Source organism: Thunnus maccoyii, chromosome 22, assembly GCF_910596095.1.
Source record: "Thunnus maccoyii chromosome 22, fThuMac1.1, whole genome shotgun sequence".
Taxonomy (NCBI): domain Eukaryota; kingdom Metazoa; phylum Chordata; class Actinopteri; order Scombriformes; family Scombridae; genus Thunnus; species Thunnus maccoyii.
In genome coordinates, this window is record NC_056554.1 from 12,781,539 (window position 1) to 12,806,260 (window position 24,722).

Consider the following 24,722-nt stretch of genomic DNA (forward strand, 5'->3'; position numbering starts at 1 on the left):
TAGTGGAGGCCTTTTTTTCAGTATTTACAGTACATCTTTTAGTCACATCATGACCACGGCATCAATCACTCTTTATACAAATTCTCTCTGAACAATCTCCATACAAATTTTCAGAAGGTGGTGATACACACCGTTTAAAGAACAGATGGCAAACAGCACACAACAGATGCCAGGAAAAAAAAAATACACAAACATGATACCTGTGTGATACAAAATTAATCTACAAGAAGATCTCTTTTACAGGCAGCCCTTGTGATTGCACATCTTGCTCTAGTCTAGTAAATTGGGCTTCTGTTTATAAAACCAAACACCTACTGGAGTGCATAAAGAAGACCCTCATACCATTTTAAACTTTATATCGACAACCAACACACACTATGTACACATGACGTAGTAAAATAGATTTTTGTTTCTTTAAAGTAGCATTTCTGCAGGCTGTGCAATGAGTTACTCATGATCAGAAAAATACTTTGTATTGGCACTTGCCTTTTACTTAAGCTGGGAACATATTACACAACTTAACTCAATTTGAAAATGAAAGCTTGAAGGCTGTTTCTTTTTTTTCCCTCAAAGATTGAACAGCTATACCAGAACTTTGCCTCAAATTGACAAAATAAGATTCAAGAGTATGTGAAGATTACAAAATCTGAGCAGCTTCTGGTACTTGATAGTTTGGTCATTACCAAAAAGTATCCACTTGATACCCAGCGCTAGTTATTGTGTAACGTAAAGAGAGTTAGGATTCAAACTTTAGACCAGTTAGAGCCATTACAATTACATCATCGTTGCATTTTTACAAATCAGGATATGATCATGTAGGTGTTGTGTAGATCTGGATGTGCTGTCTCTTGTTTAACACGTCTTCAAGAGTGTTCCCAGCTTTAGTAAAAAAAATAGGCAAGCATGCTCAACTCCATGGCTGTTTATTCTACAGTTTTTCTTTAAACATTCAAGCTCTGAAAACTTTGGATGTCTTTGTAGATAAAGTGCAGGAATTCCAAAGTCTCACCACCTCCTGTCTGTCAATATTGCAACCGAGTACATCACCATGGAATAAAATCCTACCACATTGGCAGTTAATGCCTCAACAGTCAAGACACTTATGTGCACCTTATTCCTTAAAACTACAGAAGTCAACTTGTAATCCACAGGTTTCTCTTTAAGGCTTAATTCATAACCGTTAACCTTGTATTGCAGTGGCACCAGCACAGGACAGTCCAAAAATGATCCTCCACTCAAATTGTCACACACCTTTAACACTGCTTTGGCACCGCAATCTATAAGAACATGACAATAGACCTCAATATACATGTCAGAAAATGAAACTTTGGAGTAAAGCCCTTATACACAGTTCACCCCAAGTGGTGCTGTCCCATCTATGTCTGCCAGCCTGTCTTCCCTCCTTCAGGCCGGGACTCTCAGTTAATGCTTTCCTCTCCCAAGTAGTCCAGCTCGGTGCTGGGCTTGTCCAGGTCCAAGTCCATATCCATCATTCCTCCTGGCGAGCGCTGGTGGAAATTTGCTGCGATCTGGTCGAAGGTCTTGCCCCGTGTCTCTGGCACCCTGAAGAATGTGAAGATGAGGAAGAAGAGGAGGAGTGCTGCGAAGATCAGGAAGACATATGGCCCACAAAGATCCTGGGGAAGGATGGGAGGAAGTCACGATTAAAAAAAATCAATGGTAGCATGCTAACGTTTGCTAATTAGCAGTAAACACAAACCAAACAGACCTAATGATAACACTAGACGAAAAGTCAGAGGATCACCAGTTCGTAAAATTCATCCTGAGGGGGGCGTGAATGTCTGTGCCAAATTTCATGATAATCCATCCAATAGTTGTTGAGGCATTTTACTCAAAGCAAAAAATGTCAACCTCATGGTGGCGCTACAGGCAGTTTCAGGTGATTACAAAAGTCATTAAGATTCACCCTCTGGGCACCATGAATGTATTTACCAAATTTAACAGCAATCCAACCAGTAATTGAGACATTTCTGTCTAAAGTAGTGGACAGACCAACGTTACCATCCCTAGAACCATGCTAGCTTTGGCATTTTGCGGAAATTGTTAGAACTACACTTGATTGAAGCTGAGATATTTGTCTACTGCACAAATTTTTTACTTAAGCCATATAAATTGGAGCCAGCATCAAGATAATTAAATCATTGGTGGACTACTTTCATGGTTGTATAGGACCTCATTAGGAAAGGTAAAAAAAAAAATACTCACAGCAACATACTGGAAGCACATGCCAATGATGAAGTTGGCAGTCCAGTTGGAGCAGCCGGCCACAGCCATGGCAGCCGGTCTTGGACCCTGAGAGAACAGCTCAGCGACAAAAAACCAGGGGATGGGGCCCGGACCAATTTCAAAGAAGGCCACAAAACCAAAGATGGCCAGCATGCTGACGTAGCTCATCGCAGGAACATTGTCCTGTTAGGTGGAAGAAGACAAGATTCAGGTGTTCATAGAAACTGGGAATTATCTGTAATAGTACCAAACATTTGCATCTTTTTGGGAGACTGACCAATAAGGCAAGAGCCACGGTCATGATGATGGCACAGATGCACATCCCACCCAGCCCAAGCATGTGGAGCGTCCGCCGACCCATCCTCTCAATCAGGAAGAGCTGTTTATAGGAGCGGAATAGGTTAGCAAAGTGGAGCTATCCTATTTCAGATAAACAAATGACTCAGAGAGATATTATCATACAACTTCACCAAGGGTGTACTGAAATATGATTTTAAAAGTATATTTTCTCCATGATTAGGAAGAAAAAAAGCAGCAATGTCAAAATAATTGAGTTGTAAAACATGTTTCTTGACCCATTAAGTGACATTGAAACATCTTGACCTGTCTTATCAATGTTGGCCTATTTGTGATGCAGGAATGTTGGGTGACCAACCTCGTCTGTTATCTTATTTGCAATTTGATAACAATGTTAAACAGTAATAGAGACACTTTGGTACATAGCAGAACTGTAAACTTTATAAAAGTGATATTTAAAAAGACTGAACACTGCCTGAATAATTAAATAATTTTGCAATAAAGGAGGAGCACATCAAAAAGCCAAGTGGATAGCGTGTTAGTTTGATTACTGACCGAGACCACAGTGAAGGCACAGTTCACTACGCCAGCCCCTATGGTGGCATAGATTGGACTCTGGACTCCTGCCTTCATGAAGATACTGGTGGAGTAGTAGAAAATCTGTGCAGAGGAGTAAACAAGATTAGCTTATGTCAATATTACTGATATCACTGATTTCTCGTTTTTCACGGATTTCCTTTTTTGGGGCTTCATGTGAGGTGTATTGTTGTCATTAGACACTCATACAATGATGCAAAAATAGCCTCAACTCACTGCATTGACTCCGGACAGCTGCTGGGAGAGCTGCAGCAGGATGGAAATTATGATGGGCTGGCGGTAGAGCGGAGAGCGGAAGAGCTCCAGGATGGACACCTTCCTCTCCATGTCCATCCTCCTCTTCTCCTCCTTCATCTCTGCCAGCATGTCCCCCACCTCCGGCCTGCCTGTCAACCTTCTCAGGCCTGCAAAAGGGAGGGATGTGAGGAGTAAGAATCAAGATATGCTGTAGGTATGTTTGTGTATTTTTAAAGTTTGAGAATCTGTTTGAGTTTTAGACCCATGAAGTGAAGACAAATCATGCTGAAGGCCACAGAGAGGCCCTAATTTGTTAAGAGGGGTATCTTAAGATCTTACAAGACACTTGTTCTAGTACAATCAGCTCCATAAATGTTACATAAGGTGACCCAAGAGTGCTTAAGTACAAATAGCAAGATACTGTACTGTAGTGATTACGTAGTGTTGTAAATCTGACTGATTTTTTAAGGGGTTAGTTCACCCCAGAATAGAAATCCACCCTTACTGGCTCAGCCTCATGTCAAATGTCTTCTGAGGTTTGTAGAACCAACAAATACACATTTTGATCCAAACTCATCTCAGCCTTTCTTTTTGAACAACAGTCATATTTTACAGCGAGAAAAAGATTCTGAAAGTGTCAAAAGGGTGTCTCCTTGTGTAGCTTGTGAAGCACGATTCAACTGTCATAGTTAAATCTATGAAATATAAGTTGTTGACCTTCTGTATGAGCTGATTGGTGAAACATTCAACCGTCCCTTAGATTCTAGTCACATAGATTAGATTTTGGTAGATTTAACCTTATTAATAAATAAGAAAAATAACATCATGTTTCATTAATAGCATCCTTTTATTTCACAGATTCTGTGTGTCTGCTGTCCGAGATTGAGTAAAAGTAAAACAGTATATATTTTTAAATATACTGTTAATAGTTTTTTATTATCAATTTTTTTTTTTTTTTTTTTTTTTTTTTTTTTTAAAAAAAAGGTCTTTGGGGAAATATCAGAAATGTGCCTTTTTGTCTCAGCTGGCTGGCTGGTGTGTTTGACTGACATTAGCTGGTAGGCTACAAGTGCTGCACTATACTGAACGGAGATAAAGTAAACAAAAATTTGCTGTAGCTACAAGTCATGGAGTCATTGGTCATGAAGAGCAATGACCAAACCAGCATCCAACAGGTCAGAAGTGGCACTTGCAGGTATGTTTACATGCTGTTTAATGGGCTGTAGCTGAGCAGCTAATTAGCTATCCAGCCTGCTAAATGATGTTAGCGGTACACTTTTCCCCAGTGAATGTTTGTTTGGCGGCTGATTCCACAAGCTAAGGTGTCCTCATGTTTGTAAGTGATATAAGAAGGAGACTTTAGCAGGAAAGCTAATGTGGGTTGTTGTTCAGATTCTGTGGCTCTTGTGTAGCAGGATACTATCAGGCTCAGTGTGACCGTCTGCTCTGCCTATGATAGAACGCCACGTTATGGCTTTATGCAAGTTTTGATTTGCTGTATCAAAATAAAAACTCCAGCTATGTAGTCAGATTGAATTAATGCAAAACTAGGGGGCACCATCATGAAAACACCAAATTTAAAATGTAAATTTCCCCCTTTGGTCTCTGATTTCTTCTCAATGGAGATCACAGGACAAGTGATTTACAGAGCAGGTATGTATGCTGTAGTAGACAAAAAAAATTCAGTTGGACTTTAAAGACCAGTCTGGAGTACTCCAGCTTCACTCACCACTCTTTGCGTGGTGCTCCTGGCAGCGGACGATGTAGAGGAACCGGGGGCTCTCGGGGCAGAAAGGCAGAAGAGCCATCTGAAGTACAGTTGGGACAACAGTTAAACCCACCAGGACGGGCCACAAGTCCTCACCGCCCAGTAATGACTCCAAACCGAGGATCTGCCCAGAGACAGGAGACAGATACAACAGATGGAATAAGATTTTAAAAGTTCACATAAAACATATCAGAAAAAACTATTACAAAATATTAATATAAAACATGAAACACTTATCCTTGTTGGTATAATAGAACATGGACATAAAGAAATTGGCTGCAAAGCTTCAAGATGTTCTTGTGAATGGGTTTAATAGATCTAGGTTGGGTTGTTTTCTGCTTGTAGAGGCCTCATCACTGTATTTTTGTATGTAGAGTTTCATGGTTAAAGACAGGATAACAGAGGATGGAAGGATAAGGAGGAGACAAAAACAAGTTCTGACTAATCTTAAGATGTTTCGTCACAAATTAGCTGCAAGTTTGAGGATCCAGAATCATCAATATGATTTTGAGAAATGGCCATGTTGTGGTTTTTATGGCAAATAAAAGTGCACATATGCTGTTTTCACATGTTTATTTCAGTCCTTGTACAGACAGGAAGAGAAAAAAACATCACGGTGCACTATCATACCTGTGCTATGAGAATACCAGTGACTATAGCCAGTTGGTGCAGCGTGCCCAGTGCCCCTCTCAGACTCGTGGGAGCAATCTCACCCACGTACATCGGTGTCAAGCCTGATGCCAGCCCTGCAGGGAGAAAAAGTTGGGTGAGAGTCAGAAACTGTCTATCAGGCATGAGGGAAATGAGTGACTGCAACACAACAAAAAGTAGCTGCAAATAATTGTTAGCAGTATGTTTAACCTGCATGGAAAAGATGTCCAGATGTAGTCAGATAAACTCTCAATCATACATAAGTCTGCCAACTTTCAAATTCAAAAAAAGTGTGGTTCTTACCGCAGTAGGCACCGATAATGAAACGTCCGAGGATCATCATCTCAAAGGACCTGCAGAGCTTGGCCAGCCCCATCAGACTTCCACCAATGAAGGCAAACAAGTTATTTATGAGCATGGCTTTCCTCCTGGAAAAACACAAACAAGGTATCGTTGGAGTCATTCACTTCTCAGATGTTACATACCTTCACTTTTTTAATGACAGTTATATTTGAAATATTAAATCTGACATTGACAAACACTCTGAGTACATACATTTAAAAAACACTACTCGCTACACAATCACTACAGCATTAAATCATGATCAACATACAAATTACTGCTAGTAGTGTAAATATTAGGACAAAACAAAGTTTTTACCGACAGATGGAAAGATGTTTGTCTAAAGTTGATATATAGAATGCTAAAAACACACTTTGTAGTATTTGAAAGACGAACATTATTAACAGCTTTGACTATAATATTTATCTGTAGTTAGATGTACAGTATAGTCTACACAAAGGTCCTTTGGATGTGCACACATCATAAATCTGTGACATTTTAGCCTCCAGAGGGCAGTGTCATACAAAAACACTGAAGTTGGCTGCTCAACCTGACTGAAAACAGAAATGTTTCTTTATTTATAAAATGTAAAATGTTGTAGAAGGCACAGATAGAACAAAAAAGTGGATGCAGGAAGAGAAGGTCAGCAAATATTTTATGCTGACTAACCGTTTAGGGAAACCTAATTATGATTCACACAGTGAAGCAATGGACTTTAATATAGTCCACCTTGCACTTTGGCATCACTCCATTTCATCTGAAGTTATTTTTGGACCCTGATCATTGCAAATCGTGCCAAAAAGGTATGCTTCCCACATATTTTCCTGTTACTATGGTTATCACTGAGGGCCACCTACATTTAAAAGTTAATTATCAACATCAAGATAATTGTAATAACCTCCAGAATATTTTTTTTAACAGCACTGCTTACTGTTCTGCCTGTGCTCACATCTGTCACTTTAAACTCTAGTGTCTCCCAGCAAACAGTCAGAGCTACTGTTAACGAGGAACTCTTTGTGCACAGGAGACTTGAGTTGCATCTAAATCGCTTTGACCTCAGAGGTCGCGCAGCTCCTGCTGTCTTTAACGCTGCTTTTTTCGGAAGACCTTGTCCTGAGTGCACTCGAGCTCAACGCCCAATCCGACCCCCCACCGCTCCACAGCCAAGATCCCCTTTTAGTCAGTAAAGCTGTGGGCTGTAGTCCAGTTTGCATCCCAGCTCAGGTTACAGCGGGAAATTGGGTCGACGAGTAACATCCTGGGTAGAGTTTCCCCCTGAATGACTAAGACTGGACGACAGGGTCCATTTTATATATGCCAGTTATTGAGGTTATTCAGATGTGACACAGTGCATTTAAGTTTTTGTCCAACAGTAAGTTGTCTGCATTGTCCTCATTGTGTGTTTCTGCACAAGTGAATCAGACTGTGACATGATGCATGTAGAGTTTGTGAGTGCTTGACTCTCATTACTGCCTCCCCAAAGACTTCATGGATGAAGCAGTTAGAAGCTTTAATTTTACAATATGTTCAAACAAAATAGACAAATATGTATAAATTCCCTTACATAAGACCAGTGGTTCCCAAAGTCTTTTTCTTGTCATATGTTTTATGAGATATGACCAAATCAACCAAAAAGTAGTTATTTGAGTCATTTTTAGAGACCAAAAGACAAAATATTATTTCATAACTCACAAGAAATAAGCCAAGATTAGATTAACTTTCATTTGAAAAAAATATATTTCGTATAGGACATTTTTTGGCTTTCCTCTCCTGTGAATTTTCTTACTATACCGGATTTACCTTGTTACCTACTTGGGGGATCCTGACCCTCTGGTTGGGAACCACATAAGACTTTTAAAACATTCTGCTGTTTGGTTGAAATGTTTTGTTCAAGTAGAAGTAAGATAAATAAGTGAATTTCTGATTCATCTCTATGCAAAAACACATTGTAGGATAGATTTTGGATTGTTAGAAGATCTTTCTTTGCTTCAACATCCAAACCTGAACCTAAAATTCCACATTTAAAATATAGGATTAATCAGCTGACGCCTGCTGCATCTCAAAGCTTGTGTTTATGCACCGTGCAGGTTCCAGTAGAAAATACTTAAACTGGGGTGTGTGACATCCTACCTGCCCAGCCACTCAGACAGGAACCCCACGCAGAAAGAGGAGAGCATGCCCCCAATGGAGAAGATGGCCACAGACAGGGACCAGAGGGAGGTGAGGGTCCCTGTGGGGATGGGCTCTCCGTACCGCTGCACCCATGTTTCATTGTAGTCCGCCTCGATGATCTGCACGAGAAACATGTTAAAAGTTACTTTTAAATGTTTTATTGTTACATTTAAATGTTTAACATGTTACATTTAAAGAGTTTTTGAAATAGCGTTTACCTTCAGGGCTTGTGAAACTAATAATTGATATTTAAAATATATTACCGTATTTTAAATATCCCAGGACACTGTGCAAGTGCACAAAAATAAAAAGTTTAAAGAACTAAAAAAAAACTCAATTCACCTTTTTTAATCAGAGGAGGATTTACTTGCCATGCATGCTGTTTTTTGGCAAAATCTCTGGATTTAACACATCCTATTCACATCTAGTCATGAGTATTGAACTTTACTCTTTACTTTTACTCAATACTTTTTAGGTACCAACTAAAATGTGTTAGTAAAATATGTCAAAGTATTTAAAGCTGTCAAGTACTGAAAGCTAGCATTGAATGTCTGGTCAAATTTGTAGTATTGTTCTCTGAACATGCTCATATTTTCTCAAATTAGGGTATTTGTATCATTTTTATATTGAAATTCAGGTATTGTATCGGCTCTAATATTGATAATAATATTTAATGTAAAAAACAACTGAATATGCGTATCATGCATGATGAAGGGATAATCTTTAGGTAACAGTAAAACCAACACTCTGTAGCTTTTAAACAATTCTATTGTAATGACCAACAAAACCATCTCAAAATGTCATGCAAACAGCTCGGCGTCTCTTCTGGTTTTAGTGTCACTGTGAAACTACGTCAGCTGAGTCACGTTTGATGTTGAGAGTCAAGGTGATGCCTGAATACCAGCAGCTGAGTCAGAAAACAAGAAACACTTTCCAACACGCTAAGCAACAGAGTTTAGTTTATATTTAGTCGTTTTGCGATGCATTTCTGTACCGACATACGTTTTTCAGTATTTATGAAAGAGTAAGACACATACAGTACATACTGTATACATATAGTCATAAATCATCTTGATACGTGTCTCACATGTAGTACTCAAGCATTCCTCCATACTGGAAGACCAGATGTGCCTGCAATATGAGGAGCAACGTTTTATGGGCTGAGCAAGTCAGGTTTTCAGAATCATGTGTCTCTGTCTATCTATCTATCTATCTATATATATATATCTATATTTATATCTATATATCTATATCTATATCTATATCTGTCTATCTATCTATATATATCTGTATCTAGCTATCTATATCGATATCTATCTTTATAGATAGATAGATAGATCTATATAGATCTATCTATATATCTATATATCTATATCTATATGTCCATCTCTCTCTCTCTCTCTCTCTATATATATATATATATATATATATATATATCTTTATAGATAGATAGATAGATCTATATAGATCTATCTATCTATCTATCTATCTATCTATCTATCTATATAGATAGATAGATAGATAGATATTATATATCTATATCTATATATATATATATATATATATATATATATATATATATATATATATATATATATATATAGATAGATAGATAGATAGATAGATATTATATATATATATATATATATATATATATATATATATATATATATATATATATATAGATATAGATAGATAGATAGATAGATAGATAGATAGATAGATAGATAGATAGATCTATATAGATAGATGGATGGATATATGTAGATATAGATATCTATACAGTATATGCAATGTTTAATGGCTTCTTATACGTGTGCAGCAGCATGTTTCTGTCCAAATGTGACATAAAACAGACAGAAATATCTATTTCCCACAACAACAGACTTGCCCTCTTGAACAGCAAGTGTTTGTCTACGCATCACACAGATCTCCTATTTCCCACGCCTGGGATTGGTCCCCTCTTCCAAGTTTATGTTCCAAATATTATTTGAAGCAGCATCACAAGATGTTGTGTCTTTAAACATGCCACCTTGTAAACTTGTAAAAGACTTGTTGACGTCATGTTAAATGTCAGTGTGTGAGGCTCCTGCATCTTACTTCTGCAATTCTTTTAAACGCTTCTTTTTTTTAATGGAGATTGGCTTCTGTTACTATTGGATGGTTTTGAACATTATTTTAGTGATCAATCTTACCTTCTGAGGTGCATTGATGACACCGATGTTGTACCCAAACTCCAGAGATCCCAGTACAGCGGTGAAGACTGAGAGAGCAAGGGTTCCTGTCACTGTCTGGAGTAGAAACACACACACACACACACACACACACACACACATTAAAACAACACTATTTTCAGAACAGTGAGTAATACTGAGAATTGTTTTTGTAAAGATAACAGTGACAAATTATAAGTGAGCTTAGGTGGACAACTGAGAGTTCAACACTCACGGACACACACACACACACACATTCATAGCCTTTATCCACTAATATCAACTATATATAACTGTGATCCTGATGAGAGACAATCTCATTGTCAATGACTTCACTGGCTTCTTTACTGCTGACACCCGTCTCAACTTTAACTTCCCTCCAGTTTCCCATCAGGCCCCACAAGCACCTGTCTCCACGGTGACAGACAAGACGACCTTGGGGAGCTGAGATCCTCCCCTCCAGCGAACTGTGTTTAAGCCATTTCATAACTGGCAGATTGGTTACCTAGCATTAAGATGCTAGAGGCATAAAAGCTGAAAACTGATTTTTACAGTGATTTCATGGTTATTTAGTCATTTTTATGCTTTTTTAGGGCTTCAGTCTACAAGTTTGTGGCTTATGAACTCTTTCAAGCTGCTGAATGAGAAGAAAAAGACACTGTGGTGATAACAAGGCTTCTTGAAAAGTTGACAGATGTGACAGATGTGGGTTTTTCACAATTTTCAAGTTTTAAAGTGATGTTTGGCCCCAAATATAGAAAGATGTTTTTACAGATCATACACACTTGGCTAATGTTTACTATTTGGATAATTTACCCAATATAATGACAAAACATCTAAAAGTATTTTTGTATGTATTCAGCTTTCCATTCTGTTGTTTTCATTTTTATTCTACTCTAAGTTTGTTTGAGTCTGTGACGCTGTGACTCGACCTTGCTGTGTTGAGTCTCAAAATAAGGGCTGTTTAGTATTCATGCACCAAAACAAAAGGGTGTGTGTTTGTGATTGCGCGCACGTCTGTGCACGTGTCCTTGCAGAAAAGGTAAAACATCAGAAGCAGCCAGTTATGTTCTGTTGCACTCCATGTTAACCCCATTTCACGAAAACGTGCAGGTTACTCGTCGCTTATAATGAATGAAGCGGTACCTGCTTTTAACAAACTGTAAGATATAATAGAAATGTGGACTTCTATTATTTCTTACAGCTTTCAAAAGCAAGTACAGATTCATTCATGAAGACATAAGTATCATCTGGTACAGTTTTATAAGTACAATTTTCAAGCTTTATTTAAGTCTTTTTTGTGGTATCTTTTTAAAAAAAAACAAAAAAAACCTTGGCACTAAAAGGGGAAGCTCATACAATGTGTCAGCTTTTTGCTTTGTTTGAGTTTTCATGCTTAAGAGATTTATCTTACATCGAAGCCAAAACTTCTAAGCTTCTCCCACATCCCTGGAACCTGCCCTGATACAGACAGTCCACAGTCAGTCTCCTGTTTATTGGCAAGGAAGCAGCTTCGGGAATTGTTTCTTGATGGCATCACAGATAACAGTCCGGATCCTCTTGTTTCAAACATATGGTGAGAATGAATTGTCCACAATCAGAGGAATAACACTTAAAACAGACACTTACATCCATCTGGCCTAGAAATGGTTTTTGTCTGGAGGTAGCATACAAGACAGCCATTGTTTATGAGTGCACTGAAAAGGAACCAGTCCAACTAGATGGCCTAACAAAACCCACAATACTGAGCTCTGACCTGTAAACTCACATATTTGCCTTGTCAAGGTCAACGCTCAGAAACTAAATAAGGGCCAACGTCCCTTTAGATCGAGGCTGATGTTAATGTCTCTCCCTGCTGAAACAGGCAATTATTAAACACATTTTAAACCTTTTTTTTTTGCAATTTCTCTAAGAGTTTTGGTGTATAACAGAGATACACTTGTGCGTAAAATCTCTCCAAATAAAAATACACACTGAGCAAAGAAATGCGCACAGAGAAAAATAAAAGCTTTTCTTACACCGCATAATTCATCACACAACTTTTTTGGGAATAAAAAGCAATCACAGCCATATTTATGAGCTGTGAAAAGCTCTGTAGAAAAAAAAAAGAAATTTACCTCCCCCCCGAGTTGGTGAAACCCGGCTGGCATGACTTTGGCAGTTCCAGACACCCAATAGCAGTTGGTGACAGATGCGTCTGGTGCCAAAAGGAGACACGTGAAACTCCCCCAAAAGGACAACAAAACCGGACTTAAACCTTTAGCACTTTAGAAGAAGTAGAATCCAAAAGAGAAGCTCGAAGTGATTAATCTGGTGCGTCCGGTGCTGCAGGGTGTCCTCCCTTCTTTGAAGTTTGTGTTGTGTCCGTCCAGCTGGGATAGAGCGACACCCCCCGCACACCCACGTGCACGCCTCTATCCAGAGGGGAGGGGAGGGAGGGGAGGAGAGGGTGAGGCTGCAGCTCCAGAGAGGCCCACTTGACTGATCTTGAGGTCCTGCAACAGAGGTCGAGACGCAAGCAGGAAGCTCTCTTGACCTTAACTACCATTGGCTGAAGGCAAAAGGAGAGAGCATGTGTGCGGGAAGAAGACCGTGCAACACAGAACCAAGGGGGTCTTTCAGTCAAGGGGGTCTGGCTTTTTATTTTGGGGCCAAAGAGATGAGGTGTAGGAGTGCTAGAGGTGTGATTATAGTTGAAGATTCTTGTTTAAATCAACAATTTCCCTGGAAATCATGTGCAGGAGGTTTGCTGAGCCCAAATTTTATCCAGTTTTATGAGCCCTGTTATATTATGTGTGCTGCCCTTGTAAAGAATGATAAACTCAGTTGTGTGGATACAAAAAAGAGACAAATTTGAATAACCTCACAACAAGAATGTGGTGTATTTCACTCTTTTTCTTTGCTCGTGAGGTGCAAGATTTCCAGCTACAACTTCTCTGATGCTATCAGCTCCGAAACTTAAAATAATAGAGGTTACATAGTTTCACAGGTGCTGGACCTCAGACGAACCCAAGAGTCTGCCAGCACCACCAGCACCACCAGCCATGACTCAACACTTCTCATGGCCAGCGAAGAGGGGCTCGTCTCTGTCACTCTGGTTGCCATTGTCTGTCTTCCCAACATCCATAAATCCCTTTCTATTTCAGAGCGCATGCCAAAGGGGTCACACACACCAAAGCTCACCCCGTTCCACACAAACCCTTCCCCCTGTTGCACACAACAAAGCCTAATCCTCCTCCACCAGGCAACAGGTGGACCCTAAATTTGGACTGTGCCACCTGAGTTAGCAGTTTAGGTGTGGCCAGGGGAAGTTTGGAGGTGGGTGTGATGGTGTGACTGAGGCGGGGATTAGGGGGTGTGCTGTGGGAGGGTTACCGCGAGCGGGAAATGTACAGGTCGGCCAAGAGGCTCAGTGGAAAAATATGTGCTCTAGATCTCTCAATAAAATAATTTGATCCCACCCCTCGCAGACACACCCCCACCTCACACCACTCTCTCCTTGGAGCTCACCGCCTTTGCCTTTTGCCTTTCCCTTCCCTCACAGGCACACTGAGAAAGAAGAGGACAACCTGACACCTCTCAACTGCAGCCAGGGGGCCCCAAGCATGTATGTGTGAGTATGTGACTCTGACTAAATGTAGAGAAACTTTACACCATCAGAACAGTGGCGTAGAGCCCCTACAGACATAGTTTGGGGGTTCATGTACGTAGCCAGATGATAGTATTACATTTCCAAAAAGTATCACATGAATTCATACAGAGAGAGCCAAGAACAATGTTAGAACTACACGTACCGACTTAGAAAAAGATATAAATAAGCTTGCACTCACAACTTCGCCCCATGTGAAACTTTTTAAACCCAATCATCTAAAGCTAAACTGGAGACGTCAGCCGGCGCATGTTTTACTGTTATCTGAAACAAAAAGTCACACCACCACACGGCATGTGACTGCCCTCTAATACTCGCCTCATAACGAGAAACAACCAATGTAAATAATGTTCCTCCTTCTCATGACCCTGTATGTGTGTGCGTGTGTGTGTGTGTGTGTGTGTGTGTGCATGTGTGTGTGTGTGTGTGGTTTGTGGGGTCAGCTGGTTCAAAATCATGCTACAGTAAACTGAGTCGTGTGATGGTTGGCAGGTGTTGCGTTGTATGGTCACTGTCAGTGTGTGACAGGCAATGACATTTACATCACGTTTCTTTGTCAGACTGTTTGCTGGGAGAGAAATTCTGACTTCATATGATCAAAAACCTCAGAAACAAACATCAGTAATGAGGGTCATTGTATAGTTAACATGTATGAATATTAAGTTATGTGTTCAGTTTTTTACGTGGTGGGAAAATGTCAGCAAATCAACTAGCTAGTCCAGAAATAATGCAACGATGTGGGACCCAATACAGAGGATAATTAGGAAAAAGTGTAGTTAAATTAGATTTAACTAAATGACCAACCATGATTTCACAAATTTAACATACATTCACTTCATAAAAGTTTCTATAATGACCAAATAAAAATGTGGGCAAAGCAGTAAATCTCAACACGTATCTTTATTTCAATAATTATTAAAGAAATAGTAATTTTTTGCTACAAACTTAAAGGAATAATTTGATATTTTGAGAAATATTTTTATATCCACTTTCTTGCAGAGAATTAGATGAAAATTTTATACCACGTTCATAATTGTAATTTAAAAATGAAGCAACAGCCAGCAGCCAGTTAGCTTAGCTTAGCATACAGACTGGAAATGGGGGGGAAACAGCTAGCTTGGCTCTGCCTAAAGGTTAGAAAAAAAGACCAAAAAATAATCCGGCACATAACTTCCAGTAAAATGTCAACTTGTCATTTATACACTTCAGCTTTTGTACAGATTAAACAAACTATATAACATGTTAATTAGTGAACTTTATAGGTTCTGGCAGGTGTATTTTGTTGCCTTCAAACAGAGCCAGGCTAGCTGTTTCCCTGTTTCCAGTCTTTATGCTATAAGCTAAGCTAACTAGCTGCAGGCAGAGGTAACGTCACTGTGTCTTGAGCCTTCTTGCTAACATTCTATTAAAAATCTACTTCAACTACTGTTATAAATGGCTATGTAATGTTTCCAACTGATTTAATGGTGTAAAAGTGAAGTATAACTTCTTACCTTTCTAATCTTATATTGTTTTAATTTACTTTAGATTTGTCCTTACCAGAATCAACAAAAGGACGCTAAACACTACGCTTTGCTGATTTCGCATGGGTATTAGCTAGCTTCATGTTTACCGTACGTCAAATTTTTTTTCCCCAGGATGGCAAAGTCATGACCTGCCCTGCTCTGCCTCTGATTGGCTAGTACTCGTTGCCTCTGATGGTTGGGTGGGTTAGGTTTAGGCATGAGGAGTGAGATTGGTTAGGGTTAGGGTAAGAATATCAGGGCAAGCCAATCAGAGGCAGAGTACGGAGGGGAATGACTTTGCCATTCTGGCAATATAAATATCGCTTACTGCATGCACGTGAAAGTGGTATCAATCTTCTCACTAAGCTCTCTGCAAGAAAGTAACTAAAGGTATTTCCCAAAATGTCAAACTATTCCGTTAACTCTGCCAAGCTGCTAATGCTCATGAACCTTTAAATGCTAACCACCCTACATGCAGTGAAAGCCTGAGCCTACTCCCTGCAGTGTTTCTCCCTGTTTTAAGTGGGGGAGACAGGAACAAAAAACAATTTAAATATTTGGTATCTGTACTAACAGGACCGACTTTTCAGTTGGTTCATTATTATAACATGTAGGTTTTCTATCTTTATACGTAGCTTATACACAAAACACTTGGACCCTACTAATAAAAGACTATCAGCCACTGTAGACTGGCACGTACACAGGTTGTGCAATGAATAATAAAGTCTACGCACTGCAGTCAATCCTATAAATGCACTATGACAGACTGGCACCAGATCATGCATGTCGCTCAGGCTGTATTTTGGCCTTCACCAGAGGACAGAAGGGCTCGTCTTCAAAAGCCTACAGCGTATGGCCTCATGCAGAAAGACACTTTATGACCACCAGATTATAATAAGAGTCTCTATTTCCAGTGGTGAAAAATGATCGATATGAAATGTGAAATGTTATATGAAGCTGTCTGCTGTATTCCTGCAGTCATCCTGGACTGTATCCATGCGGCCTTAGGTAACAACTGGAAGAGGTTCAAAACACACGCACACTCATGCAGCCTTCTTCTCCTGCCTCATGCAAAGCACACTATGACGATTTAATTACACATAGCATCAGATTAGTTCAACTTTCTCCGGCAACATGACAAATTTTCAACCTAATAATGCAAAACCTCTTTCCCTCTCTGCACTGGTCCCGTTCTGTTAGACCTCACTATTGTATCTATATGCAGTGCCACAGGGATCAAGTTCACAGTGGACTCGCTGGCACCATCAGCACATTCATTCAAAGGTCAAACAGCTACGTAGCCCCAAAGTGGCACTCAGAGAGATGGACAAGAACCAACCTTCAGGGCTTTTGATGTGACTCCAGTTGTCAGTTGACGACAAGTCACCAGCGGCCGAGCACAAAGTGGCCCCACTTGGCTGCAGCACCTAGGTCCTTCCCGGAGTTTCTCCACAGCTCCAGGCCCCGCCGGTGCAGAGGTTTATCTTATCAGCAAAGGGGCATTTGAAGGGTGATGAGAAGCAACGTCATCCAGCCTGTTAGAGCAGATTATGAAGTCTTTTTACAGTGTTTAGGTGTGGAATCAGGTAATGTCAACATACATGGTTTAAAGGAAGGAAGATGTACTGGAGGAAACCATCCATGACGGTCCTTGAATGAGACCCTGCCCGCTCTGATGTTAGTTAGGACCTGAAATTGGTGATACATCATCCTGACAGCAATCAAATGTACAGGACAATGGTTCTTGAGAAACTGATTATAGATCTTAGCTTGAAATTGTTGCATTTCAAGGCAAAATGACATTTCTGACATCAAAACATAAACTTTCATGTACAATATTGGTGTTTGTTTATGCTTTTGCTACTTTAAGGTACAAAATTGTCGTTGGGATGGTAACCCTAAAGTATCAAAGTATCAGCATTGCTTTGGTCACTGCAGATGTATAATAGAAGGTGCAGGGCACAAATACATATACTAATATCACACAGTACAGACATAGTGGTAAGTATTTTTAACTATAGGCACAATCATGTAATTGTTTCCTGTGAGTGCACAAAAATGAATACAATCATTATGATCTTGGAGAGTCTGATACTTGGAAACTTGATGTATATACAGTAATATTTCCCTCACAGCTTGGTCATTAACCATTATATTGTATGTAGCTCTTTATGTTGAATGTATATAGCCCATGCATTGAAATGGCACTTCCACTAATAATAACTTCCACTGGTTACTGATATATTACACACAAACTATCTTCACAACAAGTTGAGCAGTGGTACGTCATGATGTCATCATGTTGCATTCAGGTGCTCATCAGAAGGCTGTAGTTTTCTTTAGTGTGTCATATGTTATAGAAGAAATTAGCATTTTTATTATCTTTATTTCAAGTCTGTCTACACTCAAAAATATGTTTTTCTTCTTGTTCCTACAGTTGGATGCTTGAGCTTCACTGTACAGAATGATGTATGTGCAGAGTTTGACACTAGAAGGCTGTTTTCACATTCATCTGCTGAAGAGGAACTTTAGGTAAGACATCAACTCATTCTTGGAGGCAGGGGACATAACATTTAAGTTATCCTAAAATATGAAGAACACCCCTCAATAAACTCTTTAGTGGATTAAACAGCTCTTGCCCCGATGCTCAACAGAACGATTGAGGAGGTCCTTTGTGCCTGCTGCGGTGAAGTTTTTCAGTGAAATTATGTAGGTAAATTTAGTATGAGTTGTCTATATCATATTTATATGTTGCATATGTATGTTTATATTATATGTTTATATTACATTTATATTGTATGTTTATATTATGTGTCTTACTATCTGTGTTAAAAATTTTATACTGCTTGTTCATATGGTGGGAAAACATTTCACTGCCATTGTCCTGATAATGTGTATGTGAAAAATAAAGTTGAGTTAAGTGGCCTTTATAATTATTTATTACTGCTGTCTGTTAGGTCTTTTTTTACTCTTTATTTGCTCTGTGGAGTTTTTATTGTCTTGTGTTTTTGTCGTGCACATCACTTATCCATGTGTCCAGGTGCTGATAGTTTCTATCTATCTATCTATCTATCTATCTATCTATCTATCTATCTATCGCTAGAATTTTGGAATAAAGTTTATTTTGTTATGTACAGAACATAACCTGTAATCATAATTTTGTTTTGTCGTTCATGAGTTGCAATAATTCCAATAGTCTGTGAAGGCCGCATTGTTGCGTTTAAGCACATCAGGAGACCTGCCCCTCCCCCTGGCTTTGTGGAAATCCCCAACAACAACGTGCTCAGCTTCGTCTCAAAATATTTTGGCTTTTTCGACCGTTTCAGCTCGCTTCCCTCACACTCATCAGTGACTCATCTCCTTCGGACAGCCGTAGCGGGATATACAAGGTAGCTGAATGGTCACACACACCTCATTCGTCAAAACAAACCACGAAAGCAACTTATTTTGTCCGATAAAGAAAGTTTTACGGCAGTTTAGCCAACCAACGTTAGTCCGTTGGAATTCAGAACGTAAAGCTAACGTAATTAGCCAATGAAGCTAACGCAAAGCTAGCTCGCCACAAAACGTTTATTCGCTAAAAATGAAAACCGAAACCTAGCACCAGAGATGATATATAGTTTGTCATAAACATAGCATAACTAGTTGAAAAGCTGTGCTGTTATTCATCGAGTTATCGGTAGTTAAATCGGTCGAATGAAGCTAACTTCATTCAGTGTTTGTGGGCCTGCTTTAGAGAAAATGGTGGAAGCTAACGTTAGCATGTTGGATGGTTTTTCGTGTTTGTTTTGGTGCAGCTTACTGTGAAGTCATTTACTGACAGACTAACGTGCAAACAGTGTATTTGAGAATTATGATCATCTGTGTTTATAAATAACATAATAATGGCGGTTTTAACAAGCGGTAGCTACGCAGATTGACGTTATTTAGCAGCTCGTAGGGCTGAAGGCCTGTGAAAATGAACTTTGTGAACTTGCATTTCCAGAGTTAAACGTTTTCCATCATGCTATGTATCACATTTAGTCCGAGCTTGTCCTTTTAACATTGTCCATTTGTTTGTTTGACCTTGCTTATTACAATTTTAGCGGTGCTTAAACGATTTTTTTGACTAAATATTAATCGCCAACTGTTTTGATACTCGATTAATCGTGCTGAAATAAGAGGTTTTGCTATATTTCTGCATTTTATTTGATTGTAAACTGAATATCATTGGGTCAGGACTGTTGGTTAGACACCTTGAGCTCTAAAAGTTAATCATGGTATGTCATTTGCCACTCATTTTTGACACTATCAGCTAAACGATTAAACAACTAATCAGCTAATCGAAAAATATAAATGAAATGTAATGATGTCTGGTTTTCTCTGGTTCGATATAATTGTAAATGAATCATAGGTGAATTTTGTAGCGTTGGTAGGATATTTAAAGTAAGACTCACTTGCAGCTCTAAAGTTTAGCTGCACACATGGATACTCAAGTGTTAACATCTAGTTTAATGAAGATACACACCCTGTCTGTCTAACTGGAGTGTTCTCTTCCGGGTTATCCCCACAGCATTTCCTGCATCTCGGCTCTTCCTCATTTTCTCTCAGCCGGGAAAGGAGGGAAATTAATGATGGAAGAGCAAAGTGTCGACAATCTGTCTCTGAGCCAGAACCTGCCACTGAGCCAGGACTCCTTTCAGCAGCTGTGGGAGAGTGTGTAAGTTGTGCTTTTAATAGTAGACAACGTCTCGATATTTCAGTTTGTTTAAAAAGAATGAGTCAACATCTCTTTGTATGTTTGTTTTGTAGATGTACACCCTCCATCTCCACCATTCCAGCTGTAACTCCCTCCATGTTTACCGCTTTAACGGTGAATGATGCACCTCATGAGGGATGGAAGACAGATGATATCATGGTGAGCATGCCTTCATGTCCCCCGTGTAACATGAGTCTGAATTGCTGTATGAGAAGGTTTTCTCTCAGATAATTGTTGATATTCATATGATAAATTTATATATTTAAGTAGACTGACTCTCTTTGCTCTCCTTTTTACAGCTTATGGATGACCAAGTGCTGCATGAGGGGTTTGATGAGAAACTGTTTGAGCTTGCCCCGGAGGTGTCCATCAAAGATGGCGTCACTCCCCCAGCCTCCACCGTCCCAGTCACAACCGACTACCCGGGGGAATTTGGCTTCCAGCTTCGTTTTCAGAAGTCCGGCACCGCCAAGTCCGTCACTTCCACCGTAAGCAACCCCAGATTTTAGCTCTCAAAATTTAGAAATTCTACTTGTTTGTTGATTCATGTGGTTTTGTTTTTTTTCTTTTAAAGTGATTAGTAAATATACAAATAAATCTCACAAATTACAAATGGTATATTTACCAGATTATCTGTCCAGATCAATTTAAGACCAATTACTGACAATCACAGCTATAAATATCTTGTACATACTGCTCATAGTGTATAATTTTAACAGAGACAAAGAATCTAAATGCCACGACACAAATGTTAAAAGTTCAGCGGGACTTGCAGCAGATTTTCCTGCAACTTAACATGGTAAAATGTAGAAGTCTGCTGTCTGAGCCCCTCGACTGAGACAAAAGGCGTTTCAACAGCTGCTCAGTGTCCAGGCGCTATTTCACTCTTCAGCTCAGTTTCTTCCACTACAGTATACATTTTATATGCAGGAACTCTGCTCCTGATGGGGATTGTTGTAATTCACTAAATTGAATTCAAAGGAAATACACAGAATTTTCAAATTGGACGTTTTTATATGTAAAGTTGTTACTATTTAGTAAATTCACTCGCTGGCCTCCGAAGTTTTTATCACCCACAACAGTGTGTAGAAGTTTGAAAACTTTTTTAAATAAAGTAAAATAAAATCTCTTACCTTGGTGTGCGTTAGAAATCTGTTCTTTCGTAGTTCTCATGGTGGCGTTCAAGTGGAATCTTATTCTTTTGTGGCGATTTGCTAAATTTTAAGGTCTAGAGTCAGTCGCTGCATTTCAAGAACCAATCACATTAATGCGTCTACGATGACTCACCCAGCAGCGCTCTGCAGTTGGCCAGTTTAGTCGATGTTAGGGTGGTCTGCACTCAAACTCCCGCCCGCTGCGACTTGTGCTCCGGACTGTGGGAGAGGAGCAGTCTGGTTATAAAGCACAGCTCTGACATGACAGGACATGTTCCTGCACTGTCTTCCTGTCTTTGGGCAGCACCCAAAGGGTTAAAAATGAAACAGAGGAAGGTAAAAATCATCTTTTAGTTTGATAAATCTGGTCATACTCATGATTTTGAAGATTTAGTTTAAACTTGAGTTGTTTATTTTTGGTGAAGAAAGAGACTTAAAGACTTTAAGCGTTTTTAGTATTTTGAGTTTTAGAACTGCTGCGCTCGTGTTTTTCTGAGACTGATCTCAAACCAGTGCTTCACTTTTGAATCCTCACTTGTGTACTCACAGCTCTGTTGCTCCACAAACGCACTGATAATAGCTGTCGGATTTCTACCTGTGCTTCCTCTCAGTATTCGGAGCTTCTCAACAAACTGTACTGCCAGCTGGCGAAGACCAGCCCTGTTGAAGTGCTGGTGAGCAAGGAGCCTCCTCAGGGTGCTATACTCAGGGCCACGGCGGTTTACAAGAAGACCGAGCACGTGGCCGACGTGGTCCGTAGATGTCCCCACCACCAGAACGAAGACAGTAAGAAAGTTTCATTGAAGAGTGACTTTGTACGTAAGGTGGTTATTAGAAGAATCTGTCAGCATAGCATGTTTTTTATTTTTCTTACCCATGTAGGCGCGGAGCATCGCAGCCATCTGATCAGAGTGGAGGGCAGCCAGAGAGCTCTGTATTTCGAAGATCTGCACACAAAGAGGCAGAGTGTGACCGTCCCGTACGAGCCTCCGCAGGTACACCAGTCACACGTGATCTGTCTGAAGGCGAATGTTTCTACTCACAGTTCTACTTTTTACAGCGCTGTTATTTTTTACCTGTCATTCACATGTCCTGTGATGTCAGATCTTACAAGATTTTCTATGTGAGTATTTGAACCAACCACATCATGTTTTAGCTTGAAAAAATCATAACGTGAACACAAACTGCACATCTACTACAGCAATTCTGAAATCCTTAAATAACGTCCCCCAAATTAAGATGTGGCCTTAAAGCAGCTGCATACTGGACGTCCAGAAGAGTCAATTAGGAGACAAAGAATTAAAAAAAAAAAAAAAAAAAAAAAAGACAAAAAAGTCATGCTTAAAAAACATTTGTCAACATGACACAATTTAGCAAGAGGTGGTCAGACTGTTTCTCCACATATGAACTTCAGTCTGCAATAATTAAAATAATTGCGCTTTTCCTTTTTTTCAGTTGGGCTCCGAGATGACAACCATCCTGTTGAGCTTTATGTGCAACAGCTCATGCATGGGAGGAATGAACCGCAGACCCATCCTCACCATCCTGACCCTCGAGACTCCAGAGTACGTCCTGTTTTTTTCTTTTTAATTGATGTGACGGGGGGAGGGTGGAGAGTTGTTGGATTTTTTTTTAGGTATAGAGAAGAGATGGAGGTGGGGGATGTGGAGTAACCGGATATCTTGGTTAACATTTTTTTGAAAATGGTCTTGGGTTTATTTCTTTAAGGATGCTCCACATAAGTCTTACAGTTTGTATTTGCCCAGGAAAGCTCTGAGACCTTTACTGATATTCATCTACTTTCTAGGGGACTGGTTTTGGGGCGGAGGTGTTTTGAGGTGCGTGTCTGCGCTTGTCCAGGCAGGGACCGCAAAACTGAGGAGGAGAACAGCACCAAGACGCAGAACGGCACCAAACAAACCAAAAAGCGAAGTAGGTTTTTGCTGCGATTTTAGTAGATTTAATTTTCTGTCTCTGCTCGCTGATCCCAGTTAACCTCCTTTTCGTCCCTGCAGAGAGCGCTCCTGCTTCTGACACCACTTCTGTGAAGAAGTCCAAACCTGCCTCCAGTGCAGAGGAGGACGACAAGGAGGTGTTTGTTCTATATGTGAGTAAACACACACACACACACATCTGTTATTATAAAGCAGGATACTATCACAAAATTTACCAGGCTAAAATTTTCCTGTTGATCTCATCTGCAGGTTCGTGGACGTGAGCGTTATGAGTTTTTGAAGAGAATCAACGACGGTCAGGACCTGCTCGAGAAAGAGAAGTAAGAAGTGCAACAGAAACCGTCCTTTAAAAACGACCTTAACAACTTCTAACTTTGCAAAAACATCTCAACTTGGCTCGCATATTACAGACCCTCTGTCGTTAGTTTGGCCACATTATTGAGAGTTTGAACCCAAAGTCCCAGAATGATGTGACGTCAGAAGCTGCAGCTTGTTGCGCAGCAGCATGTTTGTCTGAATTTCACTGCTGTGTCTTGTAGAAATCATTTGCCACTAGAGGTCGCTGTGTGTGTTTAAGTTAAACCTGCTGCACACAGATCAACAGAGGTGTTGTGCAGATTATTGTAACATCACTGTGAAAATAATCACTAGTAAGATATGTTTGGATTATTGATTGTTAATCCAGTTTAGTTTCTCATGAACTGCTGCCGCTCTTATATAAAGAAAAAGTCGATATGAAACATGAATCCATCGTCCCGGTCTCTGTGTATATTTTGATGTACATCAGGATGCAGATTAAACAATTTTAAAACATTATTATTGTTACGAATGAGTCACATGTGCTTTAATGTCTCCACAGCAAAACCAAGAGCAGCGCGTCTGTGAAACAAGAGGTTCCTCTGCCCTCCAGCGGCAAGAGACTCCTGCAAAGAGGAGAGAGGAGTGACAGCGACTGAGAAGCTTTGTTGCCTTGATCATGCGAGCAAACTCAATCTCGTACCCCTTCCAAACCATCACGTTTATTTCAGGTTCTTACTCGTCATTTGAACCCCAAAATCACGTCCTGCCTGAGTATGTTCGAAAAAAACTTGATCCATCACTGTACTGCCTGACCGGTTACTGCTCTTAAAGGACCAATGTGTATGATTTAAGGGGATCAATCGGCAGAAATGGAATATAATATTCAGAAGTATGTTT

At 39.8% G+C, this 24,722-nt stretch overlaps 2 protein-coding genes and 1 long non-coding RNA gene across 4 annotated transcripts; 1 reads left to right on the forward strand and 2 right to left on the reverse strand.

The window, feature by feature from the left end:
• Window positions 1-54: 54 nt before the first annotated feature.
• On the reverse strand, window positions 55-15,039 carry LOC121888909 (solute carrier family 2, facilitated glucose transporter member 4-like). Of its 2 annotated transcripts, XM_042400497.1 has the most exons (12): window positions 12,642-15,039; window positions 11,939-12,081; window positions 10,507-10,602; window positions 8,270-8,430; window positions 6,101-6,225; window positions 5,777-5,892; window positions 5,108-5,270; window positions 3,358-3,545; window positions 3,100-3,204; window positions 2,525-2,626; window positions 2,227-2,430; window positions 55-1,637 (listed from the first exon to the last, which is right to left on the reverse strand). In XM_042400497.1, the coding sequence occupies exons 2-12, from the start codon at window positions 12,059-12,061 to the stop codon at window positions 1,419-1,421; spliced, it is 1,602 nt and encodes a 533-aa protein (XP_042256431.1). In that variant the 5' UTR covers window positions 12,062-12,081; window positions 12,642-15,039; the 3' UTR covers window positions 55-1,418. The 2 variants fall into 2 exon arrangements, with proteins under 2 accessions (XP_042256431.1, XP_042256432.1); XM_042400498.1 differs by lacking the exon at window positions 11,939-12,081 and having other exon boundaries at window positions 12,642-15,037.
• A 2,016-nt stretch (window positions 15,040-17,055) lies between these two features.
• LOC121888913 lies at window positions 17,056-22,175 on the reverse strand. The gene is made up of 3 exons (XR_006093380.1): window positions 21,704-22,175; window positions 21,550-21,630; window positions 17,056-17,213 (listed from the first exon to the last, which is right to left on the reverse strand). It is a non-coding gene; the product is annotated as an uncharacterized LOC121888913 (long non-coding RNA).
• Window positions 18,916-24,599, forward strand: tp53 (tumor protein p53). The gene is made up of 11 exons (XM_042400499.1): window positions 18,916-19,067; window positions 20,231-20,377; window positions 20,470-20,575; window positions 20,716-20,904; window positions 22,182-22,356; window positions 22,453-22,565; window positions 23,026-23,135; window positions 23,378-23,502; window positions 23,586-23,677; window positions 23,775-23,845; window positions 24,385-24,599. The coding sequence occupies exons 2-11, from the start codon at window positions 20,289-20,291 to the stop codon at window positions 24,479-24,481; spliced, it is 1,167 nt and encodes a 388-aa protein (XP_042256433.1). The 5' UTR covers window positions 18,916-19,067; window positions 20,231-20,288; the 3' UTR covers window positions 24,482-24,599.
• The last annotated feature ends 123 nt before the right edge of the window (window positions 24,600-24,722 follow it).